Raw genomic sequence first — 23,270 nt, 5'->3', positions numbered from 1 at the left:
TTCTTTAATGAATACTGATTAAAGGTCACAAATGGACAAACTTACTTCAGGGTGCATTTAGCCTCGTGGTCTGAGCATATTAAGCCCGTAATTCGAGCTTGTTCCGCGTGTAAGCATTGTACCCACAGCGTCAGAACTATCCCCGATATTGCACAAAAGGGTAACATGTTTGTAGACGTGATGCCCATCAGCCGTCAAATATGGCTGCCGCTACTAAAATAGAAAATCCTTACAATAACAATTTAAAAACGACTCATTTATTCAAATGATGCAAATCCACCACCAAATGTGGTCACTATGCTGAAAATGGACAAACGTTTAGACATCCAAATAAAATATTAGAAGACAAACCACTCTATAGAATCTGGACAAATTGGGACAGAACGCATCCTGGCATAAAGTTGGGACAGAACGCATCCTGGCATAAAGGCCCTTCAATATAAAAATAAATATGCCATCAATAGAGACAACTTGAAATAAGTTTTTGTCATCAACAGCACTAGAAGAAATTTCCTCATAAAACATCCCACTGACTGAGATGTCTCTCTCAACTGCTCATGCATTTTGCAATGCGGAATAAGTCAAATATATGAGTAATCTGAGGTCTCTTGTTTAAGAGTCTAATATCTTACACATCAGTGGCTGTATTCGTTTGAAAAGTTGGTAAAAATATTATTAGAGTTCCTGTGGAACCCTTGTAACAAAGAGGCTACGGCGTTGTATTTTTGTCCAGAAGGGTGCTTGTACGATTCTCACCAACGGTTATCCTCTACTGGACACAGATGAGTGTCCTTTTGAAAGGTACCTTACATTACTTGCCTAAAACGATACAACGTAAAAAGCGTTGCTGTGCCTTAATTCCATAATGGGAACCTCCACTCAAAGGTCACTTCCAATATCCGACCTGTCTTTTTTTTCCTATCAGGTTCTGATTTGCTTTATGCCCCACCAAACGTTTATTCTCAAAGGAGGCCGGATGAAATTTTTAAAAAGTGCTGAATTTCTAGAAATTCATATTTTCTTACTGGGATAATAAGACTTCCTATAGCGGAGTGGCGGGGCAGAGACCAAACGAGGCGGTGATCCACTCTAACTCATATTCCAATATGAAATAATCTCCAAACATTTCTCAAGATAAAGCAAGGCTCTTATGATGAAAAAATATTAGTTACATAGTTTGTTAGTGACCATAGACTAGATTTATGGCACATAGTTTTTAGTGATTATATATCTTATTTATGGTACATTGTTTGTGAGTGATTGTATAACAGGTTTATGGTACATAGATTGTTAGTGATCATATACCAGCTTTATGGTGTTTTAGTGATCGTATACTAGATTCATGGTATATAGCTTGTTAGAGTCCGTATACCAGATTTATGGTACATAGTTTATTAGTGATCGTATACCCGATTTATGGTAAGTAGTTTATTTGTCCATACTGGAGATATATGGGGCAGTATCCAATTTAAATTGGACGCGTTTGCGCCTAGTTCGAGACGAATTTGACAATGACTCCATGAATCTCATTTACGGTCAATAACAAACTATATAACGAATTTATCCCCCAGAAAACGATTTCCAGGCAGCTTGATTTTAAAGAACGAGCTTTGTCTGATCGGATTAACATTATCCCTGAGAAGGTAAAATGCCCCATCAGTTTTAATGGAATGTTCAATGTGCAATTTCCTCTATCCGTATGCAGCAGGACTGATAAGCTCACACTTAAGAAACAATGAAAATTATCAGCACTTCAGATCGCTTTAGTATACCATTAATGTTATTTCCCGCATCCACTTTGTACCATAGACTGTGCTGAAACCCGTTGTTGCACATAATATCACCTTATAATCTTTTTATTAAATGTATCGTATTTCTTATCATTGGCATACGTTATCTTCATCACCATGAATGTCATTACTTTCGTCAGCTCTCTTCTGCTTCTTCTTCTACAGTTGTTGCTGCTAATACTGCTGCTGCTACTGGTACTTCTGTTACTACTACTAATAATAATAGTAATAAATCTTTTTTGAATGTACTTAAATCGTGTGGGTCACATGCCTACCTAGTTTCCTTATCCTGGTGGGAATTACGCATACATGTTATGTATTCATCATTATGATCGCAAAAACGGGATATGAATCTTCTTACAGTTACTAAGACTTCTTATGGGTACGTTGAATCAAACTCATTTACGATATGTGTCAATCGGAAGTTAAAGACTTACTCTTAGGAGTACCGTATTTTGCCCCTATAAGAAAGTTGAGACCCAATTACGAATTACACAAGCTCGTGCTTATCTTTGAATCTTGTGCTGATAAATCAGATTGTATGATTTATATTGCATGAAAACAGGTTTAGTTTTGTTTTTCTATCTTTATTGTGCAATGACAGTTTTGGTTTCACAATTATTAAAGTATGTTTGACCAATGTGCAAACACTCTATCATTCAATATATAAATATTGAGGCCCTCCACCAAAGACCAATATCATGGGGAAACTTTAATTTTAATGTTTTTTCTTAAACCTGAAGCTGGCGTGGTCAAAACCATTTTCATCTATCCGTATGCAGCATGACTGATAAGCTCGCACTTAAGAAACAATGAAAATTATCAGCACTTCAGATCGCTTTAGTATACCATAAATGTTATTTCCCGCATCCACTTTGTACCATAGACTGTGCTGAAACCCGTTGTTGCACATAATATCACCTTAAAGTCTTTTTTTATTAAATGTATCTTATTTCTTATCATTGGCGTACGTTATCTTCATCACCATGAATGTCATTATTTTCGTCAGCTCTCTTCTGCTTCTTCTTCTACAGTTGTTGCTGCTAATACTGCTGCTGCTACTGATACTTATATTACTACTACTAATAATAATAGTAATAAATCTATTTGAATGTACTTAAATCCTGCGGGTCATATACCTACCTAGTTTCCTTATCCTGATGGGCAGTAAGCTGACGTCATTTTAAGTATTCACCATTGTGATCGCAATAACGGGATATGAATCTCGTTACAATTACTAAGACTTCTTATGGGTACGTTGAATCAAACTCATTTACGATATGTGTCAACCGAAAGTTAAAGACTTAATCTTAGGAGTACCGTATTTGTTCCCTATAAGAAAGTTGAGACCCAATTACGAATTACACAAACTCGTGCTTACCTCTGAATCTTGTACTGATAAATCAGATTGTGTGATTTACATTGCATGAAAACAGGTTTATTTTGGTGTTTTTTTTTTCTTTTTCTCTGTGTTTATTGTGCAATGACAGATTTTGTTTCACAATAATTAAAGTATGTACGTTAGCCGTGAAATGTTCTACTTAACATCGACCAACGTGCAAACACTCTGTCATTCAATATACAAATATTGAGGCCCTCCACCAAAGACCAATATCATGGGAAAACTTTAATTTTAATATTTTTGCTTAAACCTGAAGCTGGCGTGGTCAATACCATTTTCGTCAGAATGGACGCCAAAGGAGCCATCTGCATGGTATGCTAGATATATTTTTGCTTTTCGACGTATCTCCAGTCTCGTGCACTTCTTACCATTTGTGTTATGTTGGCGTATCTACTTTCTCAAACAACGTTAAGAGTTAAGAGAAACCTGCTTTCGTAAGTTTCTCAGCATGGAAGTTACAGATCTGCGGGGGATCTTGCAAAGGTTAGGTTTCATGGATACCATACTGTTTGTGGAACCGTCATGTAGATAAAACTGGGGTTGTAAAGAACGCTCGTCTACACAGATTGTTATCCAGCTGTTCTACAAACTGCAAGAACAATACTACTTCCTCCTCGCCCCCCCCCCAAAAAAAAAAAAATGACAGGGTGAGTGGTGTTGTATTGGTGATTGTGGTGGTCTTGGTTGTGTGTAATTATATACTCACTCGTATTGCACCTATGTAGTTCCATATTTGATCATCTTTGATAGTTCAAGAGTGTGTGACATTATATCTATTTTTGATCATATTGTTAAGTTCACCACTTTCCTCCAGTTAAAATGCCAAATAGGGTTACCATATTACGATCAATCGTCAGAACTTGGATTCACAGTATCTCAGTTGGTAGAGTGTAGGACTCGTAATATACGGGTCACGGTTTAGAAACCCACCCAGAACTTGCCACACAATCCACATATAAGAACTAAAGTTTTAAAATAGAACCAAGAGGGAATGGAAGACCTACACACCGATGACAGTGAGTTTCTTCTTAAATTTGCTCTGAATTATTTTACAATTTAAATGTGATTCCAATAGTCGTGGATTAAAAGGAATTGAAGAGAGAGGAAAGTGTGTGTGTGTGTGTGTGTGTGTGTGTGTGTGTGTGTGTGTGTGAAAGAGATAAAAAAAATCCATATTTTAACGACAGTAAGAGACTTATTCCCCTTTTCACCCCCACTAAGTCCCTTGCCGGACGTTACACTTGATCCTCTCATGTCTTTACACGCGGGGACCAATATAAGAACCTTCGCCCAAGTGGATAATCTGCAGTCAGTACAGTCAGACGAGAGGAAGATGGACAGAATGATATTTATCTTTGTGGTGTTGTGTGTCGTCTTCACGATTGGAAGCGGTCAACGAGATCCCAACGCACCGTTGACAATTAATGAAGCCAAAGTAAGTCTTTTTTTTTTAACTTTCTTGAGTGAATATGTTTAACTTTTCACATCAGTACAGAGAGAGAGAGAGAGAGGTATTTTAAATTTATTTTAGAAGTCTTCAACATACAATTTGAAATAAAGAATATCTAAGCAAATCCATGTTTTCTGTACTTGAATTAACAAAATATTAAAAACCTGTAATCAAAATACACGTTACTGTTAGTCATATAGACATTGCAACAAACCAAGGGTCTTTCATAACTTACAACGGAGAAAAATATTAACTGCAAAACTACTAGAAAAGCCTGCTCTTGATTCCTGATTTTTGTATCCGATACGTATGCTGTATACTTATCTATATTCATCAAGATGAATGGTACCATTACAGGGTTCTCATGCATCAGTTTATGTACATGGCATATATTGTCAGTTTGCATAATGTCTGCAGACGGTGCAAAAAAGCAAATATGCGCTTATGTAAATTTGCCTGGAAAACAAATTTTGGCTTGTGAATGTAGTGTTAAATATAAACATGTATCGATATTGAAATACATGCAATATTAAAATACTTTAATATGCTTACAAATTCTATAGTCATTTTTTTAGAACTTTATCACGGTCTAGTTTCGATAATTTGTCTGTGTGTTTTTTTGTTGGTTTTTTTTTGTTGTTTTTTTTTGTTACTTCTCATGTTTTATCAGAATGCTCTAATTTCTTGCAGGAATATTTGGTAAAATATAACTATTTTGGTCCGGACATGAACGTTTCAGTTTTGACAGATGAAGACATCGAAATGGGATGCCGGTTAGTTCAATCAGATTAAAATTTGAAAGCAAATCAAATCGATTGGCAGACACTGTTAATCTTCAGCTATATACTGTTTAATCCATCAACCGCAAAGATATAATGCTTCATCTATTTAATTGATAAAATTAGCGATTATGGTAATAGCAAGTGTCACCAGAACATGACCCCAAAGCGGTCGCCGTCAGATCTTCACGTAGGACAGTGGAGATCTGATTTTAATCAGTTTGTCGGTTAGTTGTGCTTCGGTGTTAGTGTCTATATATAGACGTTTCGCCAAGAGAAAATATTTATCTTTTAGAATTGATTATAAATATACTGATTTCTTTTATTTCTAGGAAACGTAGATAAAAGAGATTGCAGTATGATATACATTAAATATTTTACAAAGTTAACGATATCAAATTGAAGCAAAACGTTCCCGGCAATTTGATTAGAAACACGTCAAAATCTCGTGATTCTTGTGTGCAATGCATATCAGGGCCAGTCCTTGGGCAAGGCGAACGAAGCAGCCGCTTTTGGCCCCGCGCTACTCCACAATGCATTTTTTTTTTTCGTGCTTCGGGTCCTGCGCTGATCGCTTGCTGCTTTGGGCCCCGCACATACTAGAGCCGGACCTGATGCAAAATATATATATATATATATATATATATATATATATATATATATATATATATATATATATATATATATATATATATATATATATATATATATTCTTGTGTTTATTTGTTTTAAATGTCTTAATCATCGTCGTTTTCATTTTAGTTATTGAATTTTTACAGACTGTAGTGGACAGTAGCAGCGTCATATTATAATAATTATCATAATTTTTAAAGTTTGTTTCAAATGATGGCCAATCTGCCCATCACCGGTCAGCTTGATAACGACACCTTGCTTAAAATGACACAACCCCGCTGTGGATGTGAGGACATTAAAAGGATGGACAAAACCATGGAAACGCCCTTGAATGGTCCTCAAAACTTTGTTACAGGTAGGTCACAGACTTATGGACATTAATTGAAACATGTTTAGAGGAAATAGCTTTTCTGTGCTCGTGAATTGCTAAGTTAACACAAGTTTTACTGGGTATCTGTATTAAGGGATGTCTCGCTCGGTAATTCTTCATTATATATATATATATATATATATATATATATATATATATATATATATATATATATATATATATATATATATCTTCAATTTGCATTCAGCAAGAAATAATATTTTTATAGGTGACATTATATTCCATTATTTTTTCGCTCAGTTTAATTCACTTTTTATTTAGTTTGTTAGTCAGTGTGTTCCACTCATTCATCGGCTGGTCAGTCGGTCATTTAGTAAGAGTGTATAGGTCAGTAAGACAGCAGCTTGTTAATAAAACATCAGTCAGACAGTCTGTTAGCATGTGAGTAGCAGATTCCGTCATCCATAAAATAAGTCAGCCATTCAGTCAATTAATTGGGTATTTGATTGGCTGATCAATTTGTCAGATTGTCATTTATTGAGTAATTTATTGTTAGGGCACACTGTGAGTAAGCGATAAAAAAGTAAATAGAACCTTCAGTTTGCGCTTTTGTTTCTTTCTTTTCTCTTATATTGCTTTTTGTTTTCTTTTTTGATCCACAACTAAACGTTAAAACAAAGTTTACGTACTTTTTCACAGGCTCGAAGTGGCCGACAAAGACGTTATCGTGGAAGATTACGGATTATTCTCTAAGTTCCCTACTAACACGTGACGAGCAGCGGTAAGGAGATTTGAATATGTAATTAATAAATATAAAGGAGTAGGTAGAAAGTTACGGTAGTGTCACCAGACGAGCTGCCGAGTGTACAATGAATCCAATTGCAGACAATATAGCGCTTTATGCGCATGCAGATCAGTGTCTATACTTTTCTTTAACTTATGAGTCATCTGAAGAGAATATATCCTGATCTGCCGGCAGATCAGAAATGACTTTAACACAGACACACACACTCATGGACACGTGTTCGCATTCCGCGCATTACGGGTAGTAATGGTCTCGCTCTTTTTTAAGATCATTAGACCTTATGGGCAACTCAAATGAGACCTAACCTAGAATTCATGCAGCCTTTTAAGTTCAATATCCTGACCAGGCTTCTTCAAACAACCCCAAGTTCAGTCTCAAGGTAAAATGTTGATTTTCAGCACATATCATTCATTCACAACTCAAGAGGTTTTCTTAGAAATTGGCCGACTTAAACTCAAATACTGAGTAAAAAATGGCGTTGGTCAGACCTGTCCCAAATACCAAATGAACGAACAAAAACATTGCGATCTCGCATCGTCTCGATTCAACTGAGAAACCGCTATCAACACGTTGGTTCCATTAGCGCGCCACCTATGTGCAAACTTGTCAGCGTGTGACCTCGTTGACATGGCAATAGAATTTTACGGTATTACTGGTATACGGTTCACGAGATAACTTTTTTCCAGTGTTAAGTACTCCGGTATTTTTTCACTGCACCGATATGTATGGGGTTTTTGTCTGCAAGGAATGTACCGAAATTCCCCAGTAATCCTGTTATCAATTTAATGATAATAATTGCATACTTTTGTTATTCAGGACAACGTAATTCAGACACTACTAATTTTTTAATGCAAAGATGTGTTTGTTAAAAATTAATGTTAATTTTAAACATCTAATTATATGAATGATATTTTAATCGCATCATTGACACGTGTCACGTATGGCAAAGTGAGGGCCAAGTGGGATATTATGAAAGATATTCGGGCCAAGTACAACTGTTAGACAAATTCGGATGAGAAAAAAAGAAGTAAATTATTTTTTGTTATTTTCTAGCATATATTGATGTGTTAAGTACATGCATTGCTTGTAAGACTGCGAATCATCCTAACATTTTCAGGAGAACACCTTTTCAGTTATGAAGTTCTCAAGTTCACTAAATATTTTCTCGTTTGTTCAATAAGGCTGTGTTATGTTTACTGGCCCGTTCTGAAAGTGCTGACATCTCAAAGTTTTCCTGTTTATTAGAACAATAATTAGAACAATAATGTTGCTAGCGAATTGTAGACTTAAGTGTCAATACTTCCTATTGTTATCAATGAACTGTCAGATAATCAGCACACTGTTTTTCACAGAGTGTTAGCTGTAATGCAATCTTAATCATCCCAATTTCGTTACAGTTTTAGATTACAACATATACGACAATTAACATTACTCAAATACGCAAAATCATCTACTATTAGGTAATTTCGGAGGGGGGATGCTGCGATTTTCTTTAGAGCTGGGAAATTTTATTTATTCTATTCTATCTAACGATAATTTTAAAAATATATAGTGGAAATAATGTTTTTATTCTGCAATAAATCAGAGCAAGATATTTTTCCAGCTATTGACAGACTTTTTGTTGTCGCTTTTTCGTTGTTTCATCTACATGAAAATTTACTTTGCATATTTTATGTTGTTGTTTTGGGTTTGACGCCATTTCTCAGCACAATATAGGCTATACGTGGCAGCTATACATGGCTATACATGGCAGCCAGTATATCAGCTAGTATAATCAGGAAGAGCCAGAGAATGCCCCAGTAAGAACCATCGACCCGCAGGAAGCTACTACTAAGCTTTCACTCGTGGCCACATTGTGTATATTTTATCTTCATATATCATATGCATGACCTGAGTGTATTAAAGTTAACTGAATAGAATTAAATTAAATAATAGTACATGAGTACTGATGAGAGAAACGATCTGAGCGAATCTTATTTTGTCTCTCTTGTTAGAAAAGATGGCTAGCCTCAAGGATCATTGCTAGGGGGAAAAAATGACATATCTGTCAAGAAATCTGCTCCAAAAATAATTTATAATATTTCCCAATTTCTTTCATGACATAAGAAATCCAATTTTTTTTCAAGAATATCAAAATCAATCCATAAGCACAGACTACTACTATTGCAAAATAATAATAATAATAATAATAATAATAATAATAATAATAATAATAATAATTACAAAGAGAACTTAGTAGCGATGCTGGTTGATTTCAGATTCCTCGAAACTCATACTTTAAAAATCATGGTGTCACTCCAGCGAAATGTTTTCTGTGGTTGTCTACGAATGTACATACATTATACACCACGCGTCGTATGAACGAATTAATACGGTGATATACAGTCATTACAGTTGTCGTGTTGGTTAGGTGATATTATATCACAAAATTTCAAGTATATTTTCAATTACAATCAAGATTGTTTTATTAAGTAAGTGTCTGTTTTAATCAGTATTAAAAACTGAGGAATCCAACAAGCCAATATATCTGTTATATTTAGTCCCGTTTTGTTTGTGGTACTTTCGTGTAAACCTGAATAGGTATAGGGGAATCAGTCAAACAAATAAGACCTGAAAACTAACATGCAATCTAATACGAGTATAGATAGGATCGAAAGAGGTATTCTGAAGAAAACAAAATATATTAGGACACGATTTTTCATCATGTTTAACCTGAATTTCAGGGACGCTATGGCACGGGCATTCGACATCTGGGCAAAAAAAACACAACTTCGCTTTCAATATGTGGAAAATCCACGAGACTTTGCTGACATTGATATTAAGTTTGCTGTTGGTCAGCATTCTAACGAGGGTCAATACGCATTCGACGGACCTGGTAATATTTACTTTATGCCGTTACATGATTTTCCCATATTCTATATAGATGGTCATCTTCTATCTTCCTTTCCTTCCCCAATGTATCTCCTGTTTACATTTGTATTTGGTCATGGAATGAAGTCAATTATCTAAGCAAGCCTTGTTTGAGGGGACTTTTCTCTGATTTGAGATGTTATGCGTGTTAATTTTCTCAGTTGCATTTGTCATATTATACTTTGGTTTGTATATACATCTAACCTATTGTGTGTATATACATCTAACCTTTGGTTTGTATAGACATCCAACCTTTGGTTTCTATAGAGATCTGACTTTTGGTTTGTATGACATCTGATCTTTGGTTTATATGGATACCTTACGTATGATTTACATAGACATCTGACGTGTAAATTGATAAGCTCTGACCTATGGTTTGTTTAGACATCTAAATTGGGATTTGTATAGACATATGACCTATTTCTTTCATAGTCATCTCAAGCTTTGGTTTGCATAAACATATTGACTTTTGGTTTTTATAGCCATATGACCTATTGTTTCTATAGATATCTGATTTTGGTTTATATAGACATCTCGACCTTTACTTGTGTAGACATATTGACTTTTTGGCATGTGTACACATCTTGACCTTTATCAAATTTGATTTAGTATAACATGGTCCCATTGATAGTTGCTCAGTTAGGCATAAATACAGACGGAATTTGAATGACTTTATTGGAATTAATATTAAATATTCTAACAAAGGGGTTGAACGCATGCAATATTTCAGTGGAATTGAATTTTCTCTCTATATATGTATGCATGTACTAATTAGATTGCTGTTCTATTTTTCTTTATGCAAATGTCTTGTAACAAACCAGATATCTTTGGACATACAACTTAGACGAACAGATTAAATATTCCTATCCATTTCCTTGAAAATACATGTATTTGATCTTCACATTCATCTTTTATTCGAGTGAATTGTGCAATCCTGTCGCTAGCATAAACAAAAATCTACGTTTAGAAATCACACCTGCTAGCCCGTGATATGGACTGCAAAATATTTACTATATACAGCCGCAATTTTGTTACAGAAATGATTATAACTAAGCCAGTAGTTCGAATGAAGTTTATTAAGGTATTTTTGCAGGCGGAGTTTTGGCACATGCGTTCTTCCCCACAGTGGGCATGGTCCATTTTGATAACCAGGAGAAATGGATGTTGGGTGCCAGAGCACAGTTCCAAGGAACGGAACTCTACATCGTCGCGGCACATGAATTTGGTCATGCCCTCGGCTTGTCGCATTCGAACGTACAGGGGTCTCTAATGGCCCCCTTCTACGCTTACTCACCAGCTCTGACGTTACATAAGGATGATATAGACGGCATTCAGTATCTCTATGGTAAGTTTAGTGTTTACACGAAAAAATAATTTGGCGTCTTGTGATGTCAAAGAAATCGGCTGCATGCCAACTCTGATCTTAAAGATACTAAACGTGAGGACTTTATGGACCATATTTTTTGTGACGTAGTGTGTTACGTTGGTTATTTCCTGCACGGGTATATAATTAACGTCTGCCTCTTTTTCAAGTTCATAAATGAGTCCACACATTTAAATGAAAGAGGTGTTATTATATGTAAATAACACATTAGTACATTTTTCTTCGTTGCTTTCCCCCCTCATCTAATTCTGACAGTTTTACGTCAGTGTATCATACAACTGTTTCCAGGAACACCCAGTAATCCAGAACCGGGACAAACACTACAGCCGCAACCGACGCCGGTGCCCACAGTTGTCGGAACAGGAGGACCTTGCAATCTTCAGTTTCAGGCCGCTTTCCATGGTAAGTTTTAATTTATATTTAGAGAATTATTTGATAAAGTTTTATAGTTCCGCGTGATTCTTTTATTTTGAAGATGAAAGAAGGTAAAAAGTAGTCTTAATGTATGTGAACGAGCTAAATGACAGATGGTGGCAATACATGTTTGGGGTTTTGTGTGTTGGTTTATTTTGTGTTAGTTAGGGCCAGTTTTTCTTGTAACTATCATATGAAAATCTGAAACTTTTCTTGTCATATTTTTAGTTTTATCCTGTTAGTAAAACAAATATTTTCTTACAACTTCCATATCACAAGTATAAAAATAAAAAAAATCCACACTGCAAAAAAAAACCCTATTGCTTTAACTTTTTATAAGTTTCCTCTTTTCTTTCCAAATGCAGTAAAAATTAACAAATAAAACTATATATAGAATTTTGTTTACAAAATCTAAAAAATATAAAATTCCCAAAATTGAAAAGATGTATAGAATTTTTTTAATATAAAATCCAGACATAAATATATTCCCAAACTATAAATATTAAAATTCCGAAAATCTAAAAATGTGTAATTTTTAAATATTTCCTCCACATTTGTCGAGGGAAAAAAGACATTGGCGAAAATAGCATAATAAGTAAACGTAAATAAAGCATAAAGATGTAAAAGCCCAAAACGTTCAAACCTGGACATCATATAAAAAAATATATATATTTTTCACAATAGTTCACAACAAAACAAAAATATTGTTTTTAAAGCTTGTTTGGGGCCATAAATTAAAACTTTAAAAAATCCCCGTTCATCCCCCTTTTCCGAAAAATATGTGGTCTGTCCCTTACATTTCCGTATCAAGTGACAGCACAGGATTGAGAAGAACGTTCCTCTCTTACAAGTCTACAAAGGTTTTGAAATGTGCCTACATTCTTATCTATACAATGATTGTCATTATTAAGTTATATAGTCTGGTTAGACAATTAGTATTTCGTATAGACTGTGTTAGGACCAAATATTCACGAAACTCTTATTTCATACTTTTATCGCTTTTATTTCATGCTTCACGTTTGCATGATTTGTCAGTACGCATTTCAACCCATTACTACCAAAGATGACCTAAATACCTAATGCACTGAATTATACCTAATAATTGGATAATTACTCAATTTGATAAATATCTTCCCAGCGGCCGGTTTCCCATAATCAAACAAATAATAGCTAAAATCGAACTAACCTAGAAACGGAAACGTAAATACAAATACCACATACACTTTGTTTGTTACAATATAATGACAAATTTGCACACACAAAAGAAACACAACATAAAAGAACATCACCAACCCACACAAAAAATCCACAGCTGACCCACGAAAAAAAAATCAGCTATCGCACATAAAATCCTTAGCTACCTAGCGGGAAAACATACACACACACACACACACACACACACAAACACACACAGAGACAGAGAAAGAGAAAACAGTTGATGCCAGTTTATAACTTTTCATATACAAGCACTGCATAACAAATTATATAATTTGTATATCTTTGTTTTTGTGTTTCATTAAATATATTGCCTTGATGCCTATTTTATAGGATTAAATGGACGCAAAACTCGAAACTTTTATGAAGAATTATTTCATTTTTTTTAATCATTTATATGTGTTCTGTCCACTTATGAAATTTTTATTTAAAAGTTAAAAGATATTATTTTAAGCAGAAATTAATATAAAAAACATACAGGTAGATTATGCCACGCTACTGTTTGAGTTCCTTTCCCCCAAAAACGCAGTTATGCCACGCTACTGTTTGAGTTCCTTTCCCCCAAAAACGCAAAGACACACACACACACACACACACACACACACACACACTATCGATTAACCTTTCATATTCAGTGATTCTGCATGTTTTCGTTGTTTTATTCAAGATAATTTTTTTAAATAATGGTCATAAAAAGCTGGTTACCCCAGTCTTTCGGCAAGCACGGACGTGCGCAAAGGATAAACCGCTGAATAATCAGCGATGTATCGACACACGGATAGATTCATCGATGCATCGACACACAAATAGATTCATCGAGTATCGCCTTTTCATCAACTTCAAACATTCAATCTAAATCTGCAGTACTGTTTACTAAATTCATTAGTTTGAAGGTTGTTGCTGTATAATTCAGCCGTTCAGAAATATTCTTTAATTGAATAACCTTTCTGAGAGCTTCATTTCCTTTTCAGATATTTTCTTCTTCTATTCTCTTCTTTTCTCCTTATGTTACTTTCATAACATTTTGTTTGTTATATTGTTCTAGTCGAAAGCTGGAACAATGGAGGACCCAGAACATTTATTTTTGCTGACGATGAAAGCAGTCCTTTGGGACATTTGAGGGGGATGTACGTTCATCAATTGAGCAATAACGGCTACGAAGCTGACTCTAAACGGCGCATCGCAGACCTGTTTAAGCCGTGGGCCCCCTATCGCGTGGATGCCGCTATGTACATGCCTGACACGAAAGCTGTTTACCTTATTTATGGTGAGTACCCTTTCACAATGTAATTGCTGCTACAGCTAATAATGATGACGATGACGTTGATGATACTAGAACGTTAAGTGTAGGCGACGATGATGATGACAATCACAATGATGATCATAGTGACGACGACGGAGAAGACAATGATGACTCGGCGAAGGTAAGGGCGACAACGACTACCATGATGGCTAAATTCACTTCAGTTGTGTCAGTCCACGAAACTAATTGATGTTAGTAACAGACAAAGCACGGGTAAAGGCTTTTACGAATTGTATGGTCTTCGTGGTTGAGATCAGGGACTCTAACGGTGCTGTCTTAAGACACGACCAGAAATTATTTTTTTTCTTTTAAACAAACCTGTCTTGTTGCATATTTATAGATTTTTGGTGCTGCAATATTATTTTAAGGAACAGCGTTTGAAATTGTCATTGTTATTTTTTTAAATTTTAAAGAAACAAACAGAAACTAGATAATACGCATGTAGACAAATTCTGACAGGTTCATGATGCCGACGTTATCAGATAATACTTAATGAATCGTTTGCATACCATGAAGTCCCAGTTTATTTTGGATTCTATTTTATTTTTCAGATATCAATGTAAACATTCTATCGTCTGAATATGATCCTCTCGACTAAGATGCTTACCAACAAATCTTTATCAAACCGGATTAACATTCTCCACAAAGTAAAATATAGCCCGTAAATACTTTTTTGTCAAAAAAATTGCCACAAGGTATTCTTCACAAAGTAAATGTGAATCTATGTATGTTTTGTCTTAACAATAAAAAGTTTGAATATATGCCGTCTTCCCAGGTACAAGACTTCTGCAATACGAGATTCGGGGAGATAATTTCATCAGAACTCGAGTGCAAAAACAGTATCTCGATACACGAAGGATGCCGCAAAAACCGCAGACAGTAATGGTGATGCCGTATCGCAACGGAAATGGGCATTACATCCTCATGTTTGGGGTAAGATTGCAGAATTGTAATATGCTATTTGTACACCTGGATTATGTGTATATCCGAACTAAGGGGTTACGGATAAAACATACTACGCATTTATATTTACCTTTAAATCATAATGCAATATATATATATATATATATATATATATATATATATATATATATATATATATATATATATATATATATATATATGGGAACTTTTGCATTTGTGAAGGACACACAGAGACAGTCGATCAGAACTGGCCTGCGCGGGTATCGAACCCACGACCATTGGATTAGAGTCCTACGTACTACCAGCTGAACGACGCAGCACAGTAAGATATCAATCTTTAAACAAAATGTTTATCTTCAGTATCTTTTCATTGATTTAATTAATTATATACATGTAAGAAAGGGATCGATATTAGCCTTCACACAGACACACACACATTACACGTAATTGGCAATATCGTTTTCTGCAGAATTACAAGTACACAACCCGATGTAAGCCATCTCCCAACCTTTATAGCATGTTAATTTTACTTATTTGGTTACAATCTAAAACATGTTACTCAAAATAAAGGCTTAATTAATGTGCCAATATAAAGGCAGAATGCGTGTGCCAACATAAAGGCACAATTAAGGTACCAACAGAAAGGCATAATTAATGTGCCAATTTAACTGCATAATTAATGTACCAACATAAAGGCAAAATTAAGATACCATCATAATAGCAGAATTAATGTACCAACATAAAGGCATAATTAATCTGCCAATATAAATGCATAATTAATGTACCAACATAAAGGCAAAATTAAGGTACCAACATAATGGCAGAATTAATGTACCAACATAAAGGCATAATTAATATGCCAATATAAATGCATAATTAATGTACCAACATAAAGGCATAATTAATGTGAATAGCTCTAGCTAACACTCGAAATCATCCACGATCTTGATGATATAAGCATATTTATTCAGTTTTATAAAAAAAATTGTTCAAGAAATATAGTAAGTAGAGAAGTTAAAAAAACTCAGGCAATCAAATGTAAGTTAGCCTCGTGAATATGGCAGATCATACTTGTTATAGAACCTGTCAATGACCGTGAGTATGAAAAAAATACAATGTAAATTCGCGTCTCCATAGTGGAAGTAGTCTCACCCACTTACATGTAAGATTAGCTCATTAATATTTGAAGATTATGCTTAGAATTGTGTTCATCTACTATGGTAATGATAAAAAAAAAAAAAACTTTAATAACCGTAATCAGAATTAGATCATAAAAGCTCTGCCAAAACAGACAGAAGATGTGCACCTCATTACCATGGATTTCGCTCATTCTCGAATTGCCAAGAAATCACGATGATATATACCTATATTCCAATTTGTATCAATATCGTGTCAGCAGTATAGCCTCTGAAGCGGTAACAAACTCAATCACTCAGATGCAGGTTGTCCCATTAATATGAACAGATCACGTTTATGATCAAGAGTAGCTAAGAGCTTGGTGACGTATTCTTGGTGGCATGTCAAGCTTGATCAAAATCATACCAGTAAAATGGCTTCCAGAACGGATACACGTTCAGCCAATCAGACGCAAGTTCACGTCAATAATATGCATCGATCTCGCTCATCATCAAATTTTGTACGAGATCAGGATCACATAAGCTAATAATATTGCACTTTTAATTAAAAACGAGATACAAATATGGCCTCCAGATTCGTAACAAATTCAGCCAAATCATGTGCAAGATCGCCTCTCTCAGATTCGTTGAATTTGCTCTTTATTAAACCTGTCTGAGATCCCGTTGATTTATTGCTAAATTTAATCAAATTCAGAATAAAAATAAAGCCTGCAGAATGGTAACAAGTTCAGACAATCAAACCAAAGATCAACTAATTAATATGCATGAATCTCATTAATAATTGATCTAATCTGAGATCGCGATGATGTAGGCCTTCATTCCAAATTGGATAAATTAGGACAAGATATATGGGCTCCAGAGTTGTAACAAACTCAGCCAGCTCACCTCATTAATATGCGCAGATTAAACTTGTTATAGAAAGTAAGACTTTATTGATACGATCTCATTTGCCACAAAATCAAAACGAATTTCCTCTCCATACGGGCTAAAATTTCAACCAATTAGATACAAGATTACCTCATAAATAAGCGAAGTGATTGGTTGGAATCATATTCATTCAACATCTTAATGACACAAAACCATTTAAAAACTTTAATATAAATTTAATCATAAAAGAAATCGCTAATGTGATGACAAGATCTGCCAAAACAAACACAAGTTTACATCATTAATATGACTGGGTCTCGCTTATTGTCAAACTTTCTAGAGATCATAATGGTATAATGCAATATTATAACTTTTATCAAAATCGGATCAGAAGTATGTCCTTCAAAGCGCTTCGGTTACTCAGATGCAAGATCACTTTAGCAATATGAACAGATCCCGCTCATTATAAAAATTATCCGAGATCTTGATGACATATGCTGACATTCCATGTTTAATCAAAATGAGACCGGATATATTGCTACTAGAAATTCGTCCAATCAGATAAAGATCACATGATTAACATACGTGGATATCACTCATCACAAATCTTTTCAAAGATCTTGATCATATAAATCTTTATTCCAAGTTTGATCACAATCGGCTTAGAAATAAGCCTTTCCGAGTGGTAACAGACTGTTTATCAAATGCAAAATCAACTCAGTTAGAATGCATGGATCTCGCTCATTATCGAATCAGATCAGAAATATGTCCTCCAGAGTGGTTAAAAGCTTAGCCAATCAGATGCAAGATCACCTCATTAGTATGCGTTGATCTCCATGACACAGACCCATAATGGAAGTTTTATTAAAATACGGTAAGAAATGCAGCCTTCTGAGTAAGAACAATCCCAGTCTATCGGGTGCAGGATAACCACGTTAGTAAGCATGCATTACTCAATGTATAAACATCAGAGATCTAATGATATAAGACCATTCTAAAACTGATTAAAATCAGACTGGAAATATGGCCTCTAGAGTGGCAACAAACTCTGCCAATCTATGCAAGAAAAATTCGATTTCCGTTCTGATCTCTCTCGTTATTGATCTCTTTCGATGTCGTCATGATATAAAGTGATATTCCGAGTATGATCAAAATCTGATAAAAATGAAATTTGACCTCTGTCATGTGATAACAAGCTACGGAAGGACAGACATAGGGATAAACAACATGTTTAAAATGTGAAGCTTATTTCTGATAAAATTAGAGATAATGTAAAATATGTATTATATATATTAAAACATGTTGTGGTGCTTATTATCGATATATATATATATATATATATATATATATATATATATATATATATATATATATATATATATATATATATCCAACACAGAAAACCCTTTTCTGGGCCTGGTACCCTTCCAGCAATCAGGTCGGTGGCTGGAACTATCCCATTTCTCAGCTGGGACAACAGTTTCCTGCAGATTTTCAGGCCACCATCCTGCGAAATGGTTTCATCTACATCTTTAAGCAGGACAAGTAAGTTTGGAACGTGTTTTGTATATCATTATTGTGGTTGCCTGATGCAAAGCTTCTAACGTCGATGATGCATATGTAGTTGAACGTTATGCAATCACGCACTGGATAGATTAAATTTATTTCACTCGAAAATTAATATCTGAGAATTCATGCATACGCTCTGGAAAACGTATTCCGTATCAAAGTATAACTGGAATATATACTAAAGGCAGCTGATATGCATCGCTACAATAGTTAACCGGAACAATAGAGAGGAGTGTTTATTAACACAGGATAACATTTGATTGGCCAGTTACTGGAGGTGTACAAGATACACTGACCTTCGTTGCATATTTCGTCATATCTTTCCTTATATTAACGAGTACTTCACTCTGAAATCAAGGCATAACTTCGCGCTCGTTAGTAGTCTAATTAAATTTGGTGTGCTTGATCCACAAATCACCAACACCGAATGCAAGGTTTGGGCTTTGATTGATCGAATCGAATTGTTAGGAATGTGACTTTTGGAACTGAAGCATGCAAGCACGGGAATTCGAGTAGTGGATGGTGTCAAATACGTGCACAGCGAAACAACTCTTCTCCTTATCAGACTATATACACATCATTATCAATTTTGGGAAGAATTTCATCAGCGTTCAGCGTTCATTCTTTTCATCATCAATGTATATTTATTTGTAGCAGATCGGATTACTTTATTTAAGATGTCTAATTATCCATTGTTTCCCAACAAGAATTAGTGTGTCCTAAAAATTATACCAATCAATTTTCTGATATATATATATATATATATATATATATATATATATATATATATATATATATATATATATATAGTTATTCGGCATGATTTTATTCGTATTCATTCATTACGTCATGCTACGCTATGCAAGGTCGTGCAGGTCATATGACATGCCTAAAGTTATCACCATAAGAACCCAAATGTACAACCAATGCACCGGTGTAGCGTTCACATGGCTGGAGAGAAATGTTTGAAGTTCGAAAATTGTGATAATAAAAAGAATAAAATAAATAAGTTGCGTCAATTTATGGTTTTAAAAGTAAGTATGCCAAAGAGACGAAACATCCTGGGTGAAATGGCCCGGTACGAACGACCATGGTGTGAAATGAATTTGGGACGATACATCCCGATACCATATTTAATATACGTATAGCAGTATATTTTTGGAAAGGGAAAAAAAGTAGTTTATATCAAGACAACTTTCATATATCCCATCCACTTTACAAGCTCCTGCGATGCAAAGGTCTAACAAAAATACATAACATTGAAATATTAAATTTCAAAATACACTTATTAGCATGCATACTTTCTGTGCAAGTAGTCCTTTTCTGTAATTTGATTTGCATTTTTTTTTCTTGGTAAAAATGCTCATAAATTTCTGCTACTTTTCTGGGATATCGATGTTTTCATATTGACTACACATTGTTATTATCAACCCTTGTTCTTCTAACTTTACGACCACTTTCTTTTAAATTGTTGGTATAAAGCAATTTGATATACCAATACTGTTAGTATATCAAATTGTGATGGCCCATGGCGCAATAATACGCATATATAATCATTTTCGCGACCATGTCCAATTGTTGATTGTAGATCAATGATGAATTTGCACACATTAATCATTAGTGACGTATGAAAATAACGATAAAAAGTATTAATAAAATCCCCATTTTCTAAATGAATTTAATATTTTACACATTTTCGTCGCAATCCTTTTTGCTTTATATTCCCCCCTCCCCTTTCATGCATAACAGTAAACTACGCAGAAATGTAGAATGTGAGAGAAAAGGAACTTGGGGTGGATTAAAACCTTGAAACAGAAATTGTACCAAGTAACCTACAAGAATATGGTTCGTCGCAACGATATGTGTGCACTTTCCTTGGGATTTACCGACAGTGTTTATCAATGATACAAAATCGCAAACCATGCCGACATTATACGGTAAATTCCTCGGTTATTTAATGTTTTCTTATTGCTGTTGTTTCTTAAACATATTAAGATGCCATAAAAATCGATTATTATTAATTAAATATGAGAATGTCCAATGGCCTCTCTCTCTCTCTGTCTGTCTGGACCATCGTAGAAAGATATGGCTAAAATCTATGAAACGACGAACGTAGGGACTTTCGTTTGTGTCATCCCATGATGTCTGTGGACTTATGAATGATGGCAAACGTTAAGTCAAACTGACCATAAGATGAGAGAGAGAGAGAGAGAGAGAGAGAAAGAGAGAGACAGAGAGAGAGAGTTTTAAAGTCAAACAGTCAAACCGACCAGCGATGATGATAATTATATTCTTTTATTCCTCCATTTTCTGAAGATTTTAAGACAAAGTATGGAAATGCAATGTAATACATAGAATCACAAAAATAGTGGATTCGTTATTTATGGAGAGAGAGAGAGAGAGAGAGAGAGAGAGATTGAGTTGCATGGCCGGTGGTACTGTTACTGTTACTAAAGCAGAATAATGACCGAGATCAATTGTAAATATATTAAAATATTTTAATCACCTCTTGTTGGTTCGTCATTTCGCTTAGTTTTTATTCCACATTATTTTTCCATGCGCCGGAATGTGAATGTCTAAGCGTTCATGTGAATGGCGTAGCGAACCAAGTGTTTATAGTGCTCTACTTTCGTCATTAAAACCGTCTTTTATGTTTAAATAATAAGTGTGTACTATATTTATTTAATCAATGCGAAGAAAACTAGAAACAAAAAAAGAAAACAATCAACTTATCAATATGCAAAGGTGACTGTTAATAGCCACAAAAGGCATAGAAATACATTTTGTAGCGAACATCCTCGGCAGCGATGTGAGGATTTCATTCACTCGGTCAATACACAGTTGCCTGTAGTAAATCGTAACACCATTCAAAGGGCAAATATATGAATTTGTGTGTGATATAAATAAAATATATGTATAATATGTATGCTGTATCAATGATATACCACTCGTAGTATACATTTTTCATTAAAAGAAAACTCGGCCAGCCTCCTTTCCTTTTAATGAAAAATGTTTACATCTCGTGGTATATCATTGGTACAGCATAATTCTTATATATATATATATATATATATATATATATATATATATATATATATATATATATATGTACGTACAGAGAATGGTCTGCATTGTTGATAGTTTCAATATGTTAAATAATTTCAAGAATGAGACAATTCATTTACATACTGCCGTACACGCACCATTATCTACGTTGAATTGAGATCGAATTAGGTTTCAGAAAAGACCAAGACATTTTATTGTTCCACTTCTAAGTTTTATTCTCTCTCTCTCTCTCTCTCTCTCTCTCCGCCTTCTGATGTCTTCTATATGTCTTTGTCTCATTTTTATGCAGACAGTGTCTGCTACTTTTTGAATATAGTAAACTCCCTGAAATGTAGCAATAGTAGGAACGATGGTTGTTATAATAAGGTTGTCCAGAAAAATCTTACTAGCAACGTTTATTTCTGAAAACAGTTTATTGCATTTACAAGTAATATTACGAGTGATATAATGTTATTAAATTTACTACTAACTTGTTGCACTTATAGGAATTTATTGCATGTACATGTTACCAGCATTGTTTCTGTCCCTGAATCGCATTTTCCCCTCTTTTCTAGGTACTACAAATTTGATCCCACAAATTGGAGACTGGACGAGTCTTACCCACGACCAGTAGCGCCGGCCTGGATCAGGGGATCATGCGGATCCGCCAACATCTAGTTCCGAGAAAGTCATATCTGCTCATAAACTGAATAAAACAAAAATAGGCTGAAAAACTTTGTCGAATAAGCACTCATATAAACGATTTACAAAAACTTTCTGACGTACATACATAAGTAGAGAAAGATGAACATTTGTATATACATTTTTGTGACATTACTATTTCCTATCAGTATGTAGTGGTCTCATTCAAAATTGAAATAACCGGAAAAAGCGATGATTTAAACATACCTTCCTTGAACGTTTTAATTTTATGACTTAAGGATTATTTGATATATTGGACACATGAATTTACAAATCAGAGTCAAATATTTGGAATTCTTGGATTTTCATGTGCATCATGAGTGTATAATAACAATTTTTTTCCCCGAGTTTTCCAAAGCTCGTGGCTTTTTGGCAAGTCTGAGTCGTGGGGATGAATTGTATTTCCAAGCGAAACATGGGCAGTTATGGGTACAGCATACTGCACACTTACCTATTCTTGTGGAGGAAAAAGATTAAAGAAAATAAGTGTTCTACATTTCATCATTATTATTTGAGTACGGTCTTCTCAAGTAGTTAGAGCGGATCAATGTTTTAGTTCTGACTGATTCACTCTTTTAATCCTGGACTTGAAAGGAAAAGGCACTCTTTGA

At 34.6% G+C, this 23,270-nt stretch overlaps 1 protein-coding gene across 1 annotated transcript; it reads left to right on the top strand.

Moving 5' to 3' along the window:
* Positions 1-4,471: 4,471 nt before the first annotated feature.
* Positions 4,472-23,150, top strand: LOC149777130 (matrix metalloproteinase-19-like). Its single transcript, XM_089941812.1, has 11 exons — positions 4,472-4,627; positions 5,333-5,415; positions 6,255-6,409; positions 7,085-7,166; positions 9,914-10,065; positions 11,194-11,445; positions 11,773-11,886; positions 14,159-14,380; positions 15,192-15,349; positions 18,743-18,888; positions 22,533-23,150. Exons 1-11 carry the CDS (start codon positions 4,526-4,528, stop codon positions 22,633-22,635), a joined length of 1,569 nt encoding a protein of 522 aa, XP_089797938.1. The 5' UTR covers positions 4,472-4,525; the 3' UTR covers positions 22,636-23,150.
* The last annotated feature ends 120 nt before the right edge of the window (positions 23,151-23,270 follow it).

This window comes from Sinohyriopsis cumingii, chromosome 18 (genome assembly GCF_028554795.1).
Source record: "Sinohyriopsis cumingii isolate HCF-2022 chromosome 18, ASM2855479v2, whole genome shotgun sequence".
Lineage (NCBI taxonomy): Eukaryota > Metazoa > Mollusca > Bivalvia > Unionida > Unionidae > Sinohyriopsis > Sinohyriopsis cumingii.
This window is presented reverse-complemented; position numbering and strand designations above follow the sequence as displayed.